Genomic DNA, 22,709 nt, shown 5'->3' on the forward strand with positions numbered 1-22,709 from the left:
CACTGTGCTCCCCATGCTGAGCTCTGCCCCACGGCAAGGGGCTGGGAAGTGGGGGTTGAGCTCCTCGAGGAGATTTCGCGTATCCTCGCCCGCTGGCGCGGGCAGGAGTCGGAGCTGGGGCTTCTCCCGGATTTTGGCAGTCTGGTCATGTCCTGCCGGCAGAGCAGCAGGACTGAGTCACGTTCCAGCGGCAGCAGTGACTCACGGCCACCCCAGCCTCCCGGGGAACAGCCGGCACATTGCAGAGATTCCTGGATGGAGGAAGGAAAATAAAATTAAATAATAACAACTGCCAGCTTCCCCCCTCCACCACCTCCGCCCCTTCTTCCTTCCCCCAACCTCCTGCAACACAGGCGCAAACAGCGAATTCCTGCGGCACCGGGAAACACCTCCCGCCTCGCCAGACGCCGGGATGCACGACCTGCTCCCCCAGTGCACGAAATGCCCTTTGCCGGCACCTGCGGGGGCCACCGAGAAGCAGGTGGAAGCTTCTCCCCCCCCAAACGCTCCCCAAAGCACGGAGACACCCCCACAGCGAGGTCCGTGCACTGCAAACATGGGGCGCAGCTGGGATCCCCTCCTGATCGGAGCTGCTCCTGAGGGGCGGGGGGCTGATAGCAGGGTGGGGTACCCCAGTTGTAAGGTTACACAATCCTGGCTGTGCGGTTTTGTTGGGTTTTTTTTTTAGGGAGGGGATATATCACAAATATTTTACATCATTTAGCATCATCTCACATCACTGAGTCCTGCATGCAGGGGTGTCCCCAGACTCGGGGGACACAGGGTTCCACGTGTCCCCGCAGCCCTGGCACGGCGGGCACGGTGCCCCGGGGCAGGGCTCTGCTGCGGCTGCCTCCCAGCTCCATTTATTTCCTATTTAAAGCGCTTGGCGGGAGCGGTGAAGCCCCGGTGGGCTGCAGAGGCTGCGTGCTGGGAGAGGCTGAGCTGCTGCAGCTCCGGCACCGCGGCGCTGCGGCGAGAGCTGCCCAAAGTCCCTCAGGTAAGGGAGAGCTGCCCCACTGCCCCACAGCGAGGGTGTGCTACCCAAAATCTCACTGTGAGGGATGTGCTGTCCCCGAGCAGGGACTCTGTGGGTCACAGCCCCTCCAGGGAATACCCCCACGGAACTCAACACCTCCTCTGAGTGGGGCTGGCCCCTATGGAGCCCAACACATATAAAACCAAAGCTCAGGGGTTATTGAGCAAAAACTGCTGCCCCAGCAGAGCAGACCCCCAAAGAGCAATCCGTAGAGCACACAAAACCCCATCCTATGTAGTGCAGAGCAAGAGAACATGCCCAGTGGAACATGTAGGGAATCCCCCTACAGCCTGTCCCTATGGACCAAGAGCCCAGACCCCACAGAGCAGCTCCCAGGGCAGCCCTGCAGGCTGGGGCTGGGGGGTTCTCTAGGCCCAGATGGTTCCCATCCCACCCCACACCTGGAGGGGCACAGCCCAGGCCCTGCTGAGCTCATTCCTGGGGATCAGGGGGAGGTTGCACCGCACAGAGCCCTGCAAGGGGGGACCACAACTGTGCCCCTGCCAGCCCCCTGTGCTCGCTCCTGCCTTGAAGCTCTCCACATCCCCTCCCGCAGTGTGGATGGAGGTGTGGTAGCCAGCGGGGGTTTGGGATGAGCACAGGGCGGTGCAGCCTCTGCAGGGCAGAAGATGCAGGACACACACTGCCCTGAGCCCGACTGCAGGACACACACACTGCCCTGAGCCCGGCTGCAGGGCACACACTGCCCTGAGCCCGATTGCAGGTCACACACACTGCCCTGAGCCCGGCTGCAGGACACACACACTGCCCTGAGCCCGGCTGCAGGACACACACTGTCCTGAGCCCGGCTGCAGGACACACACACTGCCCTGAGCCCGATTGCAGGACACACACTGCCCTGAGCCCGGCTGCAGGACACACACACTGCCCTGAGCCCGGCTGCAGGACACACACGCTCCCCTGGCCCCGGCTGGGCGCTCTCCGTGCTGGGTGTCCCGGCCCCAGCTCAGGCACTGCGGGTTTCACAGCGTATTTTGGTCAGTGCTTACGAGAAGAGGCGTGGGGGGGCCAGCGGGGGGGATGCTGGTAAATGGCCTGCGAGCCTTCCCCATTCTCGAGAATAGGAAACTGTGGCTTCTGCACGGGGGTTTCACTTTCTGCTCTGGAGGCAAGAGGCCAAACGGCTCTGCTTGACCACCGCTGCTGTGGCACTGCCCAGGGATTGAGACAAGATGGGCAGAGAAAATTCAGCAGTGTATTCTCTGCACATTTAAAAATTTATGTGTATATATATATATATATATATATAATTTTTTTTCTAGGAAAGCAGAGTTGAGGAATCATGCAAACCCCTTAAAGTCCAGTCTCTCACCCTCCTGTTTTATGATGCTCAGAGCAGTGATGGTGTCTCCCTGTCTTGGAGGGTGGCACGATGCCAAAGCCACGGCAGTGACGTGCCCTGGTGCCCTGCCACCCCCTCCATCCCCGGGCCATCTCTCCTCCGTGGCAGCCCCTTCCCAAGGCACCCCTGGGTGCTGCAGTGGGGCAGAGATCCCGAGGGTGCTGGGGGGTCAGGAGGGAGGAGAGCAGGAGCTGGTAAAAATAGCCCCAGGTGCCCTCTGCCCCAGGAGCAATTCCTCACTGGGTAAACAGGAAATTTATTCTTAGGCCATTCACGAGCCGAGGGCTGATGGCAGCTCCCTGCTCGGGGCTTGCGCTGACACAGAGGTGACGCCGAGGTGGAAGGGCCACCACGCAGAGCCTTCCAGCCCCCGGGCTTCCCCTTGCTCACTCTTTCCTCCCAGCAGCACCCTGAGCTCCCCAGCTTTTCCAGGGCTGCTGGGGTTTCCCCTTCCCACGGGGTGATGCCTGTTTTGGGGTGTCTCTGGAAAGCCCTGTTTGTGCTGTTTGTATCTGGACTCAGTGGCACTCTGAGGGGCAGCTGCTTTGGCATCCAGCTCCTCTCCCCCTTCCTTGATGGGATCTCCTAAGTTGGAGATAAAGCCACCACAGTTTGCCCTTTCCCAGCAAGAGCTGAGTAAAGCAGACTGAGGAAGGACATTGCTCACAGCTTTTTCATGTGTCCCCAAAGTCCCCCAGAGTGGTGACAGCTCTGGTTCTTCTTTACCCCCCGTCCTTTCCCCATTTGCAGTATCCTGCTCCACCTCCCTTCCCAGTCTGCAGGGATCTGTTCAGCCTGTGACACCCCTGGGCCCTGCCCAAGGCTGGAGCTGTGCTGGAGCTGCCAGGGATCATGGGCTCCTCCAGTTCTGTGCATGAGGCCCCTGGCAGGCTCAGAAATGGCAGCTTCAGCCTGGGCAACATTTTTGGGGAGCTAAAGAAAATGCAGAGAGAAAAATGTGGGGCTGCAGCCTAAAGCACTGACTGAAATGAACAGGGGTGCTCCTTATGCTGATGATGGAGAGGGAGATTCCCTGTGTCTCCCCAGCATCACAGCTGCACCTGTGTGGACACGACCTTGTCCCAGAGTGTTTTCCTCCAGGAAACATGAAACAGAGGGTGGAAGGTGCTTGTGGGCAGGAGAGTGCAGGGAAAGCCTGGGATAGGCAGGTGTGGGCTGGCTCAGTGAGGCAGGTGAGGAGTGTCTGTGGTTAAGGGGCACCCCCACACCATGGACTGCAGTGTGAGGCCACGAGTGGTGACAAGCTGGACAAGGGACACCCTGAATCCAGCACTGGGCTCCCTGGGCTGCGAGGCTGGGTGCCTGACATATTTGTGACATATCCGGCAATGTGGAGCCACGGGGACAATCCCAGGGGGCTCTCTTGAAAACACAGGCCCAAGAAAGGCTGCAGGGAGCGCAGAGAGGGGTCGCGGGTGGGGTTTATCTCAGCATCCCGTCCCACAGACGCTGCGGGCTCGGGGCGCCCTAAGGAAGGACGGGCCCGTGCTGCCCTCGCGTGGCCGCCGGCGGCACCGCACACACCGGGGCCGGGCTCCCCAAAACCCCCAAATCCCCCAAAATCCACCCCCTCCTCCACTCCCAGCGCCTCTGTCCAGCGCGGAGAGCCAGGAGGGAGGGAAAAGGCATCCAGCTTGTCCGTGTGGTGGCAAACGTGTCCCCATCTTGCCCCTATCGCGGTGTTAAACCAGACTGCCGAGATGTCGGGGGTCTGCCCAAAGCCAGCAGTGAGAGCAGGCAGGGGAGGTGTGACCCACCCGGGCAGCGCAGGGGTGGGAATGGCCTCATTCTGCTTCATCACAGGGGTCTGCATCCTCCTCCTCTGGGTGAGTGATCCCCGCGGCAGAGCGAGCCATGGCCTTCATCCAGCGCCGCTTCAGCTCCTCCGTGTCGGCCATGAAGGTGAACACCTGCCGGGACTGCGCCAGCTGGAAGAGGTGCCGGGACTCGCTCTGCGGCACGTCCCGCACCTGGTAGCCCAGCAGGGGGATGGAGGTGTGGGCTCGGACATCCTGCCAAGGAGAGAGACAGCGGTGGCAAGCAGGGCATGGGCACAGCGGGATGTCCCTTGGGCACACGGGGATGTCCCTTGGGCACAGCGGGATGCCCCCTGGGGGTGGCTCCGACCAGACCTCACCTGGGGGGCTGCATAGATGTAGAGCACAAGGGGATCATCCTCTGGGATCACGAACCAGCCCCGTGTGCCCCACTTGCCGTTCTTGTCCAGCAGCTGCAGGGAACTGCAGAGCAAACTCCTGCTCGATACCTCTGCAGCTCCTTTCTGCCAAAATAACCAACAAATCCCTCAGTACCCAGTGCAGATGGTAGAAAGGGCACTGAGCTGACATAATTTCCTGGGGAATTCCCTGCCCAGTCCAGAAAACGCCCCAAAGCAGGGGCAGGTGGGGGCTGCCCTGGCTATGATGGTGCTGTGACATCCTGTGGTGAAGGGAGCCCCGGCTGCTTGGTCCCAAGGCTTGGAGCACGAGAGAGTGAGATCAACACATGCACCCCCTGACTGCTGTGGGAGTGACCTTCCCCTCCTGCTGCGGGTGCAGGGCCAGGCTGGGACAGCGAGGCTGGAGACCGGGGTGTGTGACAATGCTCAGAGGGCACGGGGAGGCTGGAGGCCGGGCAGGGAAGGGCAGAGCTCACCTCCAGGATGCCTTTGTTCTTCCCCTCGCGGTCCTCCAGCACAGTGTGGCCGGTCAGGAAGATGAAACACTCCTGGCAGACGCGGTTGGGGCGGTTCCCATCGTACTGCAGCTCGGCCCTGTAGTCGGAGCAGCGAGCACACACCACCTGCAGCCACCAGACAGGGACACTGGTGACACCGGGGCAGGGCCAGGGGACCCAGGGACAGCTCCACGAGGAGCTGAGGGGCAGGAGCAGCCCTAAGCCTAGGAAAGGGGTACAAGGTGTAGGAGAGGTGCACTCCTGGCCCAGTGGCCACCCAAGCAGGCCAGGAGGGAGGGAGGGGCGCTCACGTATCCACAGGCCCGGCAGTGGTGCCTGCGGCGGGTGATGGCGTTGAAGGGCTCCTTGCAGCGCATGCACATGGTCACCAGATTGTCCCGCACCCACTGCGGGGCCCGGCGGCCCAGCTCCTCTGTCTGGGGGGGGAAATCACAGTGTGGGTGCTCCCAGCCCTCTGTCCTCACCCTTCCCCTCCCCTGCCTCCCCCAGGTCGATTTAGCTGGGGACACTGAAGCACAGCAAGGTGTGTTTGTTCTCCCGAGCAGCTGGAGGCAGGTGGGGCACAGGGACAGCAGGAGGGTTACCTTCAGTGCAGGGGTGTCAGTCTCCAGTCCATGCACTGCTGCCTTAAAGGTCTCACTCCTCTTCTCCTTCCTGTCAATGGCATCCTGGAAGGCCTAGAGGGGAAGGCAGGGCTGGAGGGGCACTGGGGGTGCCCTGATCCAGGGCATCCAGCTGGGATGGGGGGGCTGTGCCCTCTCTCCCAGCAGTCATTGGTACCTTGATCCAGTTATTCATCTCCTCTGCAGACCTGGGTACAGAAAGGAGGTGGATGAGCTGTTGTCCCTCCTTCCTGAGGGTCTGCACGGTGTCACCCTTCCCCTTACCTGGCTTGGAGCTCCAGCGTCCGCTGCTTTCCTGAAACCAGGAAGGTGTGAGGGAACTCAGTGTCCTTCAGCTCCCGCACCTGTGGGAGACCAGAGAAAGGATGTGGAGCTGAACCCACTTGCAGCACACCTGGACCTTTCTCCACGGCATGGGGCACAGGCATGTCCCTTTAGCCCCTCAGATCCAACGTGCACAAGGTTCCACTGCCAATTCCCAGGATCAGAGTATCAACCCCACTCACCAAGCCACCTCTGGCTTCAGCTCCTCCCTCCCTCTCCCTGAGGAAGTTCGGGCAGCAGCCACACCCCAAAGCAGAGGCTTTTTGGAGGAGTCAGGAGCTGGGGGAAGCACAAAGACAAGGTGTTTGTCTGACCTTCATGCCCTCCACATCCATGCGCAGGTGGACCTGGAACTCGGCGCCCACCTGGATGACCTTGGGCACGCAGTACAGCAGCATGTTGTTGAACTGGGAGGGGAGAACAGGGTGGGTTGGAGCCTGCTCCGAGCTGTGGGCTTCCCTGGGGTCTGGGGTCCTCCACTCCCCAGGGCTGAGCTGGTCCTTGGGAAGAATCCCACCTAAAACTCGACTGTTTGTGCCTCAGCCCTCTCCCACCCTGCAGGGGTGAAGCATCTCCCAGGGCTGATGACACATTCCCAACGACGTCCTGCACAGAGTGCTCTGCACTGAGCAGGGTCAAACCCCCACCAAGCTCTGAATTCATCCCCTCCGTGTCGAGGTGACCCAGCAACACCCTGGCCAGGCTGTGCTGCCCCTCTCCCCACTCCCATCTGCTCCCTCCCCCTGTCCCAGCACCCACTCCCACCAGGAACAGGTACTTCTCCGATGTGCTGTTGTTGCGGGTGGAGATTTTTTGGATTGGTCCCTCCTTGATCAGCTCATTGGAGGGATCCACGATGTCATCCTCGAGGCCCAGTCTCTGATAGACCACCCAGAGGTTCTGCAGCCGTTCCTGGGGGAGGCAGAGGGACCTGTTTTTGTGGGGTGCTGAGCAGCCACAACCTTGTCACCGCTGGGTCCCCTGCATGCCCACCTCCCAGCCAGTTGCTGAGTACTGGGAGAGGTGGCACAGCTCTCTCAGCTGAAACTCATCTTTGGGATCTGCTTGACCAGCTGGTCACATCCCAGCTGATGCTACAGATGTGACTTCCCCGGGCTTGGGGTGCTGAGGTTGGGCATTAAAAGCAGGGTCTAAGCTCCACAGCTGAACCCATAGGGCTCTTGTCCCCTTCAGAGGGACTGTGCCATGAGCTGCAAAGCATTTCCAGCTGGGACAGGGTCTCACCATCTCTGCAATAGCTGCATTTGAGTGCTTGGCCACCATAAAAATCATCTCCAGGGCCTCTGCAATGAGAACAGACAGGCTGGAGGTGAAGCACCTGCTCTGGACCTGTGGGAGGAAGCTTCTGGCTTTGTCCCTCATGGATGCACATGAGTAGCAGCTAATACCCTTCTGTGAACACAGTCCAAGTGGCCCTGAAATGCTGTGCAGGAATCTGGGTACAGCTGGACTGCACATGGACAGGTCTTGGAGGGACAGATATCCCACTCCTGTGTCCCTCCAGCCCAGCAGGACTGGGAACTGTTATCCACAGGGGTCTGAAAGCTCCCCCAGCTGCTACAGGTCTCTTTAGAGGATACTGTGGACACCTGACACACCATCCTTCCCCTCCTCAGCCCCTGAAAAGGCAGATTAATTCCTCTCCCTGCTAGAGAAGGATCAGACTGAGAGGTTTATCCAAGGGCACAGGGCAGCTGGTGAGTGAATCCAGGTACTCTGGTGCCCATGTACAACACTGGGGGTTGTTATTTCCCACAAACCCACCGTGCCCTCCCCAGCATGGAGACCCAGAGCCCTCACTCTCAGCATCACCCCTGTCGGGGGACTGGGGTGGCAGTTTCCGCACATAATCCTTCAGGAGGAGCTCGTAGCGCGGGATCCTCTGCACGGGTTCCAGCATGTGGTGCTGCAGCGTCAGGTTAGCACAGACCTTCCTCTTCTGGGCAGGGACAGCAGGCACAGAGAGAGGAACTGTGACCAAGGCAGCTCCCACCCTCTGCTGTTTCCCTGTTCCCAGGAGATTTTGGGAGCTCTGATTCCCCTGCCCTGCCCTTACCTGGATGTCAGCAATGAGCTCCTGGAAGGGGGGTGATTTCTCTGACCAGGCAGTGATGAGCTCCACAGCCTTGTCGAAGTTCTTCACATATTCCCCATACATCTTGAGGAAGGGTGCAAGCTTCTGGATCACATCCCCAATGCGGGGGTTGCGGTTCCTGCAGGAGGGAACCACAGAGCAGCAGTTCCCTCAGTCTGTCAGGGTGGACAGACAGAGGGATGGACTGAAGGACCACAGTGGAGGACTGAGGTTTTCCCTGCTGCAACCTGCTACATCCCCACACCATTTCCTGCTCTCCAGAACAGGAATGTCCCCACCTTGCAGCCAGCCTGGGCTGTACATAGCCAGGCACACCCTCAAACCACCTGAGATGTCACCCAACTTTCCATACTCTGATCTGAGCATTTTAAGGAAGTGTTTTCCAGCACAACACATTTGGAGCAAAACAGGCTGAGCTCTGGTCCTGGTGGCAGCCCACACTCAGTGCTGCTGCTCCCCCAGCCTGGCCAAGCCACCCAGGTGTCCTGCAGCTCACCAATCCTCCATGCGCTTCTGCAGCTCTGGCAGGAAGAACTCAGCGTGGAACTGGTAGATGGAGGAGATGTTGGAAAAGATCATCTTTACCACTTCCTCTGGGACTGTCTTCCCAGTTTTGGCTTCTTTCATCAGCTCTGTATAGAATACCTGGAAGAAAGAAGGGTGAACAAAAAGGGCCAAGGAAATGTTTGAGAATCCCATTCCCTCTCTGAGACTGGCACATCACCCAGTGAAAGGCCTGACTGTGCAGGAGGGAAATCCCAGTCTCCAAGAGGAGAGTGGGATGGAAGGCTTTGCTAGGACAAGGGTGCTTCCCAGAGGTGTGGGGCGTAGAAAAGACAAAGGCCAGACTCAATCTCTGTCTGTAAAGACCAGCAGCCCACGTGTTTATCATTTTTACAGCTTCAATCTCTCCAAAATCCCCTTGCACTGGTCCCTTCACTCCCCAGTTCACCTGATCAAGGAGGTGGAGGCGGTTGACATACGCCTGCTCTGTCTCCAGCAGCTCAAGTGCAATTTTCTTTTCCTCTGGTTCCTGCATGGGGAGCAGGGCTCAGTCTCATGGGCAGAGATGAGACTCTGAGCCCTGCCTGAGTGTGGGCACCACCAGGAGCTCACCTGGCTGCCAGGCTCCAGGCCTGGGCCCTGTGGCCTCCTCCAGTCGTCCTCACGGATTTTGGATCGCAGTGAGCGGAGGCATTTGAAGCTGAGCCCACGCTGACCTTGCTGATTCCTCTCCTCCTTGTTCTCTTCTCTGGCCAGGGAGTGGCTCTGGCTGGCAGGGAATGTTGGAAGCTGGGGCTGCCTGCCTGCCTGCTTATCCCTCCGGGCAGATGTGCTGTCCCTGCTACAAAGGAATGTGCCCAGCACAGCCCCCTGCTTAAAGCCACCAAAAGGGACAAGAGCAGCAGCTGCCCAGCACTGACACTGCTCTGCTCCACCACAGCCCTGCAGTGCAAACATCCACAGCATCCTCCACAGGGCCAGGATCCAGCCTCTCTTCTCCCAGAGCCCCTGCTGCTGTGCCCAGTCCCTCTCCTGCTCTAGAAAAGCAGGATCCTGCCATTTATCCCACCCACAGCTCTGGCTTTCTGCCTGCTGCCACCATGGAGAAAAGCAGGGAGAAGCCCAACAGCCAAGAGTTTTGAGCCAAGAGCAGGCCACGTGTGGGTGGTTTTGCACAGGTTGTTTTTTGGTGGTGTTCTCTCTTCCCTTTTCTGGCAAAGACAAAGAAATCAGGTCCAGAGCAGGCATGAGGGAGAAGCCAGGCCATGAAGGTGACAGCAAGTGACCTGTCTGTCATCCAAGAGCTGGTCCCTGCAGGAAACTGCTCTGGGCAGAAACTGGCCTGCAGAGAGGAGTGGGATGGATAGGGTGGGAAAGACATGAAGAAATTGGACATCAAACTGCAAAGTTGAGGATAGGAGGTGACTGAGAGGCAGAGACTCAACTGAAGAAGATGTCAGCTGCATCCCATGCTCAGGATGGCTGTGAGCATCCACAGCCATGCACAAGTCCCCTCCTGTCTGGGGGGCTGGCAGAACCCTTCAGAGACAAAGAGACTTTGTCCATCTCTCCCAGTGCCTCCCAAACCTGTGTCAGCCTAAAACCACAGCTGAGTCCCAACAGAGAACTTCTCTCTTTCTGTTTACGCTGACTTAGGCCAAACCCTTGGCTGTTCCAAAATGTTTTGCTTATTCCCAGGTTCCCCAGCTTCCTCTGAAAGTCCCAAGTTACTTTTGTTTCCTCTAAATCAAACTCACACTCGAAGACAAACAAGAAACACACTGCAGCAGTGACATGGGGGCAGATCAAACACTGCAGTGCCTCCAACACAGCATCACTGTGGGATGGTGGGGACAACCACAATGCCTGGGGAAAAGCACACAGCAGAGATGCAGGAGTTCCTGGAATGAAAGGAAATCTCGTGCCTGAGCATCTTCAGGAATTGCTGCAAAACTCACCTGCCCAACCACCCAGCCTCTCCAAGACTCACTGAGAGCATCTCATGGGTACAAGGAATGGCAGGATTCCATATCTTGATCCAACAGATGGAGACACTGAGGCACAGCCCTGTCAGTAACTCACCTGAAGCCTCAGAATTACTTTTACACCAGAGCCAGGGCAGATCCCCTCGCTCAGACCCCAGCACACATTGTCTGAGGGTCCCAGCTCACACTCCAAGGGAAGGAGCTGTTTTAAGAAAGGAATTCTCTCTCTCCCCTAACATATTGCTTTATGTTTCCTTTCCTAGGAGCCACATCTCTGCAAACAACAGGACAGTCTGAGGCTGGGACCCTCCCAGACACCCAGGCAGTTAATTCTCAGGGAAAATCCCAGCCTACATATTTGCAAACCAGGATTCCTTTCCCCAGCAGCAGCAGCAGGATGCACCAGCCAGTCTGAGTGTGAAGATGCTGAGTGTGGGGGAATGGGCTGCCACAGCCTAACCCTGAGCCAGCCAGAACCACTCACACCCCACTGAGGTTTTCAGATTTCTGCTCATGACCCATAGCGGGAGGAAAACACTGAGACAGACCTGAGTGGTGAAGAATTTCAATTCACCTTGTCAGGTTCTCCACAGGCTCCAAACCACCTCCACAGTGGGTTTCTTCCTTCCCAAACCCACTCCACGTGGAGCCCTAACACACCCTCAGCACCCAGAGCCCTCCTGCCTTACCAGTGCTCTTCAAATGCAGCCACCAGCTTCACCACACTCTGCTGAGTATCTGCCCTTCCCTCCATGGCATGGGCTGGGAGCAGTCCTGAGTGTCCAGGAGCTGCAGGGGCAGTGCTGGGGGCTCCTTCCTCTGACCCCCTCTCTGCTCTGAAGTGTTTCTGGCTGCAGTTTGGGAACGAGGATTTGCACGAGGCAAAGCCCACCCGCCGCCCTCTCTGCGGTAGCAGAGCTTGTCTCAGGGCTGGCCTCAAAAGGGAAGGGAAAGAGGAAGCACAGCAGTTTGTGGGTAGGAGAAACACTGAGAAAACGCTGGGAATTGCTTCAGTTCGGGGGGGATTGAAGTGGTGGCACAGCCAAGGCCAGGGCAGAGGCAGGGACGGTGTGACCTGGGACACGTCCTGGCTGTGCAGCCCAGGTGGGGTGGGCTGTGTCCCACCAGGACACGGGGATCTGGGTGGCTCCAGGGGCCAGGAATGGCACCAGGACCTGGTGCCCAGGCAGGGCTGATGTGTGTCCCAAACACCAACAGCTGCTTGACTGTGGGGCCAGCCAAGGACTGCTGTAACAACAGCCAAGGATTGCTGGCAATAACCATGAGAATGAACAAGATGTGGCTGGAGAAGGGGCCATGTGGAGGTAGGACAACACTTTTCCAGACAGGTCTGAATGACTGCACTGTGCATGAGAACCACTTTGCATGGAAAGTGAGAAACCCATCCCAGAGTTTGTGTCCCAGGATCCTGCACATCCCCTCAGGCAGACCAATGCTGGAACCAGGACTGGAGATCTTCTTCCCCTTTTCCTTTTTTATTTTCCTTGAATTTTGGGGGTTTTTTTTCTCCTTTCCTTCCTTTCCTTCTCTCTCCTTCTTTAACTCGTCTTTTCTCTCTCCCTTTCCCCAAACCCCTCTGCCATGTGCTCTCAAACCCCGTCAGGCATTGACAGCCAGTTCCATAAAAACCTCTGCCCGCCGCCATTGCCGCCCCTCACGCCGGCCCCCCCCTCACCCCACAATGGTTCCTCCCGCCGCGGTTCCTCCCTTTCCCCCCCGTCCCGGTGCGGGTGGTGGCGGCCGGCGCGCGGCGCGGTGACGCGCGAGCCATGGCGGCCATGGCGGCGCTGCCCCCGGGGCCGCTGTCGCCGCCTGGCGGGGGCGCGGCGGAGGCGGCGGCGCCTGAGGGCGCCGAGGGGCTGTTCGTGCTGCTGGGCGCGGGGCTCGCCGCCGCCAGCCACCCCCTGCTCTACGTCAAGCTGCTGGTGCAGGTCCGCTCGGGGGGGAGCGGGGGGGTGGGTGCAGCGGGGTGGGAATCCCGTGTGTAACTCCGGGATAACGGGAGGATCATTCTGGGTGATGCGCTGGGGGTCACTGTATGTATATACAGTGTATAACGGGGTCCCTGGGCGGTGGGGGGGGGGCTCAGTGTATATAACGGGATGGGGTCCCCAGGACAGCGGGGGAGGTGGATTCCTGCAGAGTGTCCCTATGGAAATCTCCGTGTGCAAGGGCTGTATATACAGTATGTACAATGTCCCCGTTACAATGGGACCCCCTGTGCCCCTCCCACTGTGTGGGAGCACCTATAGGATGGGGGACCCCCTACGTAAGGGGATGTAAGGATCTATATGTAAGGATCCCCCCTGTGTATGAGGGGGGATTGGGACCCCGGTGTAATGGGTGGCAGTGGATTCCTGTTTCGTGCCCCTATGGAGGCCTCCATACACTGGGGGTCACTCTATACAGCCCCCCATTATAACAGGACCCCCTGAGCATTTGTAGAATGAGGGACAGCTGGGTAATGGAGTCCCCCATATGCAAGAAGATGGAGTCCCCTATATGCTGGCAGGTCCTATATAAAAATGGTATCCTATATAACAGGAGGATGAGGATGCCTTCTACAATAGGGGCACCCAATATAGGGAATAGGAGACACCATAGAATGGGGGGATGAGGACCCCTATACAGTGAGGGCTCCTTTGTAGTGGGGCATTGGGACCCCTCCCATAATGGGGAATGGGGACACCCAGTAATCAGGGAATCTCTATAAAATTACCCCTCTGCCATGAGGCCTTCCATTAAGGAGAGATAGGAAACCCCAAGACCCTCTCAGTAACAGGGACCCCCTAAAATGGGTGGGTGGAGGACCCCCTGTAACCTAGGGACCCCATAAAATGGGGAAAGGAGTGCTTGAGAGTGATGGGGGATGCTGGGATCAATCCTGTTCATCCCAGGGACTTTGGGATCACCAGAACAGAGACCTGCTCACAAGGTTTCTCTCTCAGGTTGGACATGAGCCACTACCTCCAACCATTGGAAGAAATGTGCTGGGGAGGAAGGTCCTGTACCTGCCTGGCTTCTTCACCTACGGTGAGTGACTGTCCCTCCCTCCCTCCCTCGGGGACTCGGGGCTGGGAGCTGCCAGGCAGACTGAGCTGAGCCCCAGCAGCACTCCCACATCCCCCTGGGATCATCCCAAGGCTGCAGTGAGGTACAAACCACCACAACTCCTTGCAAGGCTGTCAGATTTTTGTACCTGTTGCTGGGGACAGAGTGGTGGTGGTCACAGTGTTGGTGCTGCACATTGCTCTGGATTTGAACCGTGGTGGAGGAGTTGGGGGGTTTTAGGGGATGTGGGCTTGCTGCAGAGGGGTTTTTGTGTTTTGGAGATTGCAAAATACTTTCCTTCTGCTCTAAACCAGCCCTGGAATAACCTGCCTGCTGCCCTGCTCATTTGTATTGTAGATGGAACTCTAAAGGGACAGAAATACCAAGAAAAGGGCAGGTAATACGTTTAGAAGGAAAAAAAGTAGTATTTTCCTCTTTTTGTGGGTGAGCAGCATGGCAGAGGTGGGTGAATACTCTGTGACCTGCTGCCACAGCAGGTTTGCTGTGGGGAAGGGGAATGCACTGCCTGATAGCCAAGCTGGGCCAATCCCAAAATCAGCCAGTGGTATCCATGGGGTGGAACCAGCACAGGAGCAGGATGAGAGCACTGGAAGCTCATCCTGGGACATCCAGGGCTGGAAATGCTCCAGTGCTGCCCTTTGGAAGATGCAATGTCCAAACAGGAACTGAACATGGGTTTGTGAGATCCATAGGAACCCTGAGTCAGACCTTCCTGGGGTGGGGGGAGGAGGTGACAGCACAGAGCACATGGGAGGATCCCCCCTGCCTGGTTCATCCAAACTGCCTCAGAGCCTTTTCAGGTGAGCAAAACCATGGACAGACAAAAAGTACCCCAAAATATTGGAGCTGTCCTTCCAGGTTAGGCAGATGAGAAAGAGTAAGAATTATTGTCTTCCAGTATGAAGTTTATTTAGGACTGGTACAATAAATCACTTCCTGTGGGGCTGTGGAGTGGCTGCTGTGCCAAGCTGAGCCTGGCATGGTTTCAGCTGAACCCTGGGGCTCTTTGGGGTGCTCTCCCTGCACTTTGGGGTGCTCTCCCTGCACTTTGGGGTGTTCTCCATGCACTTTGGGGTGCTCTCCAGTCCCCTTCCTGACTGACAGCAGCCTGGTGTTGTCCCACCCAGCCAGACACATCGTGGAAGTGGATGGGAAGAGAGGCCTGTTCCGTGGCCTGACTCCTCGCCTCATCTCAAGCACTTTATCAACCATCACCAGGGGGAGTGTGAAGAAGGTAAAGGTCAGCTTCTCTCTCCATTAATCACCTGTAGGGTCAGTGCTACTGCAGCAAGTGCCTGCAGCCAGCCAGGGCTGCACAGGAGGATTGATGCACACATCCCTCCCCATTTCTTAAGGGAATAGTCTTCCAGTGCCCTTATCCCCAAAGCATTTTTTAATTTATAAACCATTTTAATTTGATTTGGCATCCCCTTGCCTTGTATCCTCTGTCAGCAGTTTTGTGACTCCTCTATTCCTCTTTTTTACTTTACATCCTTTCTTCTCCTGTGTTCCTTCTTGCCTGTTTGTCTTGTCCTTGCATCTAAAGCATGGCTTTTCATGGGTTCCCTCAGACATTGTGGGTCAGCATCTCCATCAGTTCTGACCATTTTTCTTCCCTCTCCACTCAGGCCTTTCCACTGGAAGACATGGAGCATGTGTCTAACAAGGATGATGTGAAAACTTCGCTTAGGAAAGTGGTGAGAGAGGTGAGAAGTGGATATTGTCCGTTAATGAGTGGCTGGGGAGGTCCCTGGGGATGTGGATGAGATTACTTGGAAAGAAACTGGAGTGAGAAGTTTGTGGTGTTTAGTGGCCATTCTGTGTCCCTCCATGAAATAACTCACAGGAATAGAGGTTTACCACAAGAACAGATCTCAAAAGAGGGACCCAAAATGGGTTTCCCTACCCTGAGGGAAAGGGCCTGGGCCAGGCAGGAGGAGCAGCACAGCTTTTCTCAGAGGTGTTTTCTCCTCCTTCCCAGACATCCCACGAGATGATGATGCAGTGTGTGTCCCGGCTGGTCTCACACCCCCTGCACGGTGAGTCCTGTCCCCTGCTGGCAGCCCCCTCCAGACTGGGCATCACCCCAAACCCTGCTTACTCAGGGGGATGATATTTATGATACTTCTCTATCATATGAGGCTGATGCTGGGGTTTGCCTTCAGGCATTAACACAGCTCAGCAACAAGTTTCTCTCTTCCCACTCATCCAGGACCTTGTCCTAGAGATCTTATTGGGGCTAGGGCCAGTAGCAGCTTTCCAGTGCCTAAAGGGACTCCAAGAGAGCTGGAGAGGGACTTGGACAAGGATATGGAGAGACAGGACACAGGGAATGGCTTCCCACTCCCAGAGAGCAGGGTTAGATGGGATATTGGGAAGAAATCCTCCCTTGTGAGGGTGGCGAGGCCCTGGCACAGATGCCCAGAGCAGCTGTGGCTGCTCCATCCCTGGAAGTGTCCAAGACCAGGTTGGACAGGGCTTGGAACAGCCTGGGATAGTGGCAGGTGTCCCTGCCCATGCCATGGGGTTTGGAAAAAGGTGATCTATCAGGTCCCTTCCAACCCAAACCTCTCTGTGATCCTCTGAAATCCTTCCCACCACTTACAGGCTCAGGAAAGGCCCCAGTTTCTAATGAGTCTTGCAGTGCTGATGACCACTGAGAGGAGCTGGAGATGCTGTGAGTTGAGGGAGAGCAGAAGGGTCATGTTTCATTTTATTTCACATCCATTACAACCCAGAGTGGATTTGTTTCCCTATCAGCCCTGTGTTTCTTTCCTCTCAGTGATCTCCATGCGCTGCATGGTCCAGTTCGTAGGCCGGGAAGTCAAGTACAGGTGAGTGGCTGCACCTTAGGAGGGGCTGGGCTCAGAGGTGCCAGGTGCTGGGGAATAGGCTTATCCAGGAGGCTTGAGAGACTGAAAAGTGACTCTGAGCTGGGTGACTGGGGCTCGGAGGGATGTGGGAAGGCTGGGCTCTGTCCCTGCCGTGTCACCTTGTGCCTGTGGGGGTTTGGGGCTGTTTCACCCCTTGCTGATCACACAGCGAGTCTCTGCCTTTTTCCTTTGGCTATTAATGGAAAGGGAAGGCAGCAGGGAGGCAGGGAGGATAACACAAAGCTTTGCTGCAGCCTTGCTTCATCTGTAAAATTTTTCCAAGCCTTTCACAGTGCCAGCTGCCTCTCTGCAGGGCAGAACTGCCTGTGGAGCAATGTGGAGACACACTAGACAGGATTGCAGCCAGCCCACAACAGCCAGCTCGAGGTCCCAAAGGCAGGACAGGGTTCTTGGCCTCAGAATCAGCTAAATCAAACCAGATCACACAACATCTGTACCCACTCACAGAGCTCTTGTACCTTCAGCATTGAGCAGTTGTGAGCAGGTTGGGTGTTCTCCTTGGTGTCACTGCAGACTGACAGAGAACACACACGACCTTCCTTCCCTCAAACCCTGCATGGTCTGAGGAGAGTAAGCAGGGCAAGCTGCCTTCTGCTGGAATGGTGGCTGGGGAGGCACTGCCATGGCTGGGGGCTGCAGGATGTGTGTGAAATTGCACAGGGCAGATGTGGAAGAGCTCTGCACACTCACAGCTCTTTTCCTTTCTTGGCAGTGGTGTGTTCAGTGCCATTGGCAGGATATTTAAGGAAGAAGGGATCCTGGGATTCTTTGTGTACGTGAGTTGTTGTTTAAATACTTTCTCCTGTAGCCTGAAGGCACTGATGGCTCTCCCAGCAGCTCTGCCAACCCCAGCTGGAGTCACACTGAGCTGAAACCTTTTCTGACCAAGGGACTCCCACATCACTGCCACAAATAAAGCTCTGCCTTTGACAGCACTTCAGTTTGACCATTAAGTTTGCCCCAGATCTTATCTTCAATCAAACCTTCAGAGCCCAGAGGAAGCTGTATTTTTTTCTTATCTTTTTTTTTCCCTTGGTGCTTCTTTGTGTTTCAGTGAAGGGCCATTTAAAGCATTTGTTGGTGCAACAGGCACCAAGATCAAGTGCAACAATAAGATCCCTTGTTGAAATGAAAGCCAGGGCCTGGATAAGCAGCATATTCCTCTGCAGAGCACTGTGGGTGCTTGTAATGAGCAGGTTTTCCTGTGTGCTTGGAGTGTGGTGATGCCTGGACCAGGAGGAGCTGAAAGGTGTTTCCAGCTGCTTACAGAGTGTGGCAAATTGGTGCATCACTGAAATGGAAGTTCAGTGGACACTGTTTTGCTTGAACCCCTAATTAATGCTTCCTGCCTTTCTTTTTTACATCTACATAAAAGCAGAACCACCTGCTGTCTCTGCTTGTAGTGGGGAGATAACTCACTTTATTATGTCAATAATAGTAAAGGCAGCTCTGGAATTTCAGTAGGGATTTTCAGGATGCCTTTGGCTCTGCAGTCACAAAATATGGGCCTCCAGATGAAACCTGAGTGCATCAGAAGGGGGGAAGCAATCACAGGGGGTCTCACCCTGGGCTTCCAAGGGGAATGGCCAGGGGTCTGCAGAGACCCCACTGAGAGTCACTGCTTCTTCCTTTGGCAGCCCACAGCTTCTCAGCTGAGTGTGCAGCTCCAAATCTGCTCCATCAATACAGGATCCTCTGGGATGGTCCCTGTGAGTGGGGCATGGCTGGACTGGGGAAAAATCAGAGGGACCTGAGCATTCCCCCAGTTACTCCCACTTCTCAGTGGAGTAGGTCGTGCAGGAACAACCCCCCTCATTTTGATTTCTAAAAGAAGGGAGATTCCACAAAGAGATGAACTTTTCATTCTGCATCCAGAAGAGTATCTTCAGAAATGGAAACCACTTCATCTGTGTCTGGCTTGGGTTTCTCAGCAGGAGTTGGGCCAGGAAGGGATTTGGGATAGAACAAGAGGATTTGAGTCATGCCCAAAAAGCAGATCCCAAAAACTTTCCAGCCAGAGCAGCACATGTAGTACCAAGTTTGAAGGCTGAGAGAGCTCTTCCCTGAAATCTCCCTTTTCATCTCCTCCCAAAGTAAAAATTTCATTTTGGAGGAGTGGAGTTCCTGTGAGCTGGTGGAGGGAAGGAGGGCTGGGCACCTCGGGAGGTGGCACTGGGACCCTCCTGCACCTCACCCCCTCCTCTTGCCCTTGCAGTGGGTTAGTCCCTCACATCCTGGGGGATGTCATCTTCCTCTGGTGCTGCAATCTCCTGGCTCACTTCATCAACACCTACGCGGTGGACGACAACGTGAGTGGGAGTGCCTGAGGGGGGCCTGGGGTCTGGACCAAGCACCTGCAGTGGGAAGGAGCTACTGGGGGCAGGGGCTGCTTTATACAGACCCCAGGCTTTGGGAACATCCCTGTGAAGTGCTGGAGGCGCTGTGTCTGCTCAGGCTCTGCTTCACCTGCACTTTGGGGGATCACAGTTGACAGCAAATGCCCTCCAGACTCTCAGCTGGAGTGCAGCTGCTCTCCTTGCTTTCTGCCTTGTCCCCTCCCCCTTGCCCCTCGCCTCAGGCTCGGGGAGTGTCACATAATGACAGTGCCAGCCTGGTGTCATCCCCCTGCTCCACAACGCCTTTGCTTTCTCTCTGCAGTTCAGCCAGGCGTCGGTGATCCGGAGCTACACCAAGTTTGTGATGGGGGTACGTAGGCAGCTGCCGTGTCCTTTCCCCTCCTCCTGCCACCTCTGGGCTCAGAGCTCCTGCTCTGGGGGCACAGGCTGCTCTGTACTTGACATCCCTTATCCAAGGATCCTCTGCTAACATGCAAAAGCTGGAAATAGCGTTTTTGACACAGGGAGCATTAGAGAGGCTGCTGGTTTTCTGTGCTTTCAGATCGCTGTGAGCATGCTGACCTACCCGTTCCTCCTCGTGGGAGATCTCATGGCAGTGAACAACTGTGGGTATGTCCTTCACACTGAGATCTAAAGCTTTCCCTTCCTTTCTTGCAGCCCCTTGTTGTCTGAATGGGCTGCTAACGACCATAAAGCTTTCCTACAGCCCCGTAAACTCTGTGGCACCTCGAAGAGCTGGCTCGTTTCCTGTCCCTGGTTGCTTATAATTTTAGATCAGAGGGCACAGACTCCAGCAGCAGAAAAGCTCAGGTGGTGAGAAATCAAAGTTGTGATGGTGTGGTCCGATGTGAGCTAAGCTGGAGGCACAGGGATCAAAGGGACCGTGCTGGCTCCAGGGAGCAGCACGAGGGAAGCAGAGCTCTTACTGCAGCGGTGGGAGCAGACAGGAGCAGGACCAAGCTTGCCTTCCCAACTGCACTGCTGCAGGTCTTCTGCATATGTGCTCATGGGAACAGGATGGGATCCAAGTCTGGTGTAGAGTTTTCTCAGTATCTGCTTTTGAAGGTGTAGATACAGTCCTGGACTCTCGACATCTCCAGGTAACTCCGTGTTTGTGCACCCCAGGGTAATTAAATTACAGATCTGCTGCTTTGTAAATAACGAGCTGTCACTTGGCTGCCAGCCCAGTGTGGACACTGTCCCGTGTCCTCACTCCTCACTCACACTTCCTGCTGCTCTTCTGTTACCTGTGTGGGTAAGGTGACACTTCACCTCAGCTGTTCCCTGTTGCCGTGCAGGTTGCGTGCGGGCCTCCCTCCCTACGCTCCTGCCTTTGCATCCTGGATCCACTGCTGGAGGTACCTCAGTGCTCAGGTGAGGCAGCAGGGCACATGCTGGGATTTGGGCTACCTCTGCTCCTTCCCCAAGTCTCCAGCATTCCCCAGAAGTGACTGTGCTGCATCCTGCTGCCTGCTGCAGCCTGCTTCTATCCCTCCAGTTCTGGCACTGGTACCAGCATGTTAGTGCTGCTCTGCCCACTGCACACCCCAAGCTTGCAGCCTGTGAGCTTTTAGCCCCTGCACTGCACACAGCACAGTCTATGCCCCTCTGCAGCTCTCCCCTGGGAGAAACACCCAACTCCAACTCCCACAGGGCTGGGACCTCACTTTGTCCTGCACAGCAGCCCAGGCTGCCAGGCCTTGCAGCCCTGCCTCGGGCATGGAGTCAGCCCTGCTAAAGCAGCTGCAGTTCCCTGGCCAGGCTCAGGCTGCCCTGACCCCGGGCTCTCCTCCCCAGGGGCAGCTGTTCCGTGGCTCCAGCCTGCTGTTCCGCAGGGCGCCCGTCCCTGCCGCCTTCCCCATCGACTGACACCTCGGCAGGGACAGCTCAGCAACTGGGACTCCTCAAGAAAACCCAAGCTTGTTTCGATATCTGTATATTTCTATTTTCTGATCCAAAGTCCATGGTGCCAGAACTGACACCTCCTCTCCAGCAAGGCCAGCAACAGACTTCTGGACATGTGGGTTCAGGCTCCAGCTGGACCAAAGCTTCCTCCTCATGGCTGTCTCGACTGGGATGTGTAGCAGAGAGAGCAGAATGCCATTGTCTCTTTGCTCCAGGCTGTAGCTCTGGAGTTGCTGGGGAAGTCCAGGAATCCAGAAAGTGCCCAGGTACTAAAGGAGCCAGCCATGAGCTGCAGGGACAAAAGACTGCTTTGTTCTGCCTGAGCTGGGAAGCAGCAGGAGATTTAAGGTCACCTCCTTGGGAAGGTTATGCCAGGTGACAGCCTCCTGCCTCATCCTTTCTGGAGAGAGCACCTTTGCCTGGCAGGTAGTTCATCCTTGGCAAGATCAACCTGGCATCCATATTTAAGGTTTGAGGGTACCTGAACACCCAGGAGCATCCCACCTTCCATGGGCAGGAAAAGGAAATTATAGGCTCAAAACAGGGAAGGGAAACAATAATCCCACTGCCAAGAACAGCAGAGTCCTAAAGAGACGCGTCCAGCCCAGCTCAGGGCAGCAGTGGGATGTGGACACGGAGAGAGCCCTTGGGAAGGGACACACACTGCCAGTGGTGCTGCTTTGGGCAGCATTTCAGTCCTGGAATGGGCTGTGTTTGGGATGGACCCAGCAGAGCTGAGGGCTGGGCAGGCAGCCTGCACACCCTCTTGGGGCAGCCGGGTGCTGGGTTGGATTGACCTGGCTGCACCGAGGGGCATCTCCCAGGCAGCAGCACCACGAGCCCTGCTGGGCTCCTGCTCCCATGGCTGATGGAAACAGCTGCTGGGGTCTGGAGCTGCAGACAAAGGGCTCTCCTTCAGCAGGGGCAGCATCCAGGGCTGTCTGCAATAAAGGGATACACCTGGAGCTGGCTAAAGGCTGGCGAGACATCAGGGTCAAAGGCTCTTGGTGCTCAGTGGAGCACAGCTCAGCAGTGGCACCAGGGCAGGATTGATGCTCAGTTCCCCAGACAGGAGTTTCTTTGCACCAGTCTGTGCTGTGATGGCAGCCAGGCATTTCCCCCCCATTTCAGTTCCCCACGAAGCAGTCTTTTGCACAGAGGTGATGCTGCACTCTCTGGGAAGAGGTTTAGCATTCCTTGAGCAGGTTCCCGTGTGCTGCAGCAGCAGCAGCTGAGGTCACATCTCATCCTGGCCTTCAGGGGACCTGCCACCACACAGGGTTTGTTCTCCAGCAGGCAGGGTCAATGCACAGCCCAGGACAGTGGTGGTACGTGCTGGGACTGGCAGCCCCCACCCAGCTCCCTTCGGTGTCGTGACGTCGGTCCTGTCTGTCCTCTCTCGCTCCCAGTTTGTGTTACAGTTAAATAATGCATGGACCTGTTCCCTAACACTAGAGATGATTTCAAAGGGATTTAATTATGCTCCAAAATACAGTTATAAAACAACTATTGGGTGTTTTTTTGGTTGGTTGGTTTGTTTTTTTTTGTTTTTTTCCCCCTGTATAACATGCTCCCTCAGGGAAAGTTTCAGTTTAAGACAGGCACTTCCTTTGGTCTCTTCTCCAAATCAGGGCCTAAAACAGCTGTTTAAAACGCAGATTTCCCCTGATTTTCCTCACCTCCATAAAAGGCTGAGCAAACTGCAGTGTGTGCACCTGGAGCGAGGGTGGAGGCAGCAGAGGGCTTGGGTGCTTGAAACAATATATGTGGAACTAGGTTTTTTGGAGT

At 56.3% G+C, this 22,709-nt stretch overlaps 2 protein-coding genes across 3 annotated transcripts; one reads left to right on the plus strand and one right to left on the minus strand.

The window, feature by feature from the left end:
* Positions 1-2,721: 2,721 nt before the first annotated feature.
* Positions 2,722-11,584, minus strand: FGD2 (FYVE, RhoGEF and PH domain containing 2). Of its 2 annotated transcripts, none has more exons than XM_056511546.1 (16): positions 11,362-11,584; positions 9,300-9,528; positions 9,136-9,216; positions 8,680-8,828; positions 8,145-8,301; positions 7,889-8,027; positions 7,313-7,371; positions 6,833-6,979; positions 6,382-6,474; positions 6,008-6,087; positions 5,901-5,931; positions 5,705-5,797; positions 5,411-5,536; positions 5,079-5,225; positions 4,561-4,704; positions 2,722-4,435 (listed from the first exon to the last, which is right to left on the minus strand). In XM_056511546.1, exons 1-16 carry the CDS (start codon positions 11,424-11,426, stop codon positions 4,208-4,210), a joined length of 1,968 nt encoding a protein of 655 aa, XP_056367521.1. In that variant the 5' UTR covers positions 11,427-11,584; the 3' UTR covers positions 2,722-4,207. The 2 variants fall into 2 exon arrangements, with proteins under 2 accessions (XP_056367521.1, XP_056367523.1); XM_056511548.1 differs by having other exon boundaries at positions 9,300-9,456; positions 11,362-11,583.
* Positions 11,585-12,437: 853 nt separating this feature from the next.
* On the plus strand, positions 12,438-22,428 carry MTCH1 (mitochondrial carrier 1). Its single transcript, XM_056511702.1, has 12 exons — positions 12,438-12,624; positions 13,642-13,726; positions 14,893-14,999; positions 15,394-15,471; positions 15,747-15,804; positions 16,548-16,599; positions 17,372-17,431; positions 18,875-18,968; positions 19,318-19,365; positions 19,558-19,625; positions 20,315-20,390; positions 20,814-22,428. Exons 1-12 carry the CDS (start codon positions 12,463-12,465, stop codon positions 20,883-20,885), a joined length of 960 nt encoding a protein of 319 aa, XP_056367677.1. The 5' UTR covers positions 12,438-12,462; the 3' UTR covers positions 20,886-22,428.
* Positions 22,429-22,709: the final 281 nt, after the last annotated feature.

This window comes from Oenanthe melanoleuca, chromosome 26 (assembly GCF_029582105.1).
Source record: "Oenanthe melanoleuca isolate GR-GAL-2019-014 chromosome 26, OMel1.0, whole genome shotgun sequence".
Classification (NCBI taxonomy): domain Eukaryota; kingdom Metazoa; phylum Chordata; class Aves; order Passeriformes; family Muscicapidae; genus Oenanthe; species Oenanthe melanoleuca.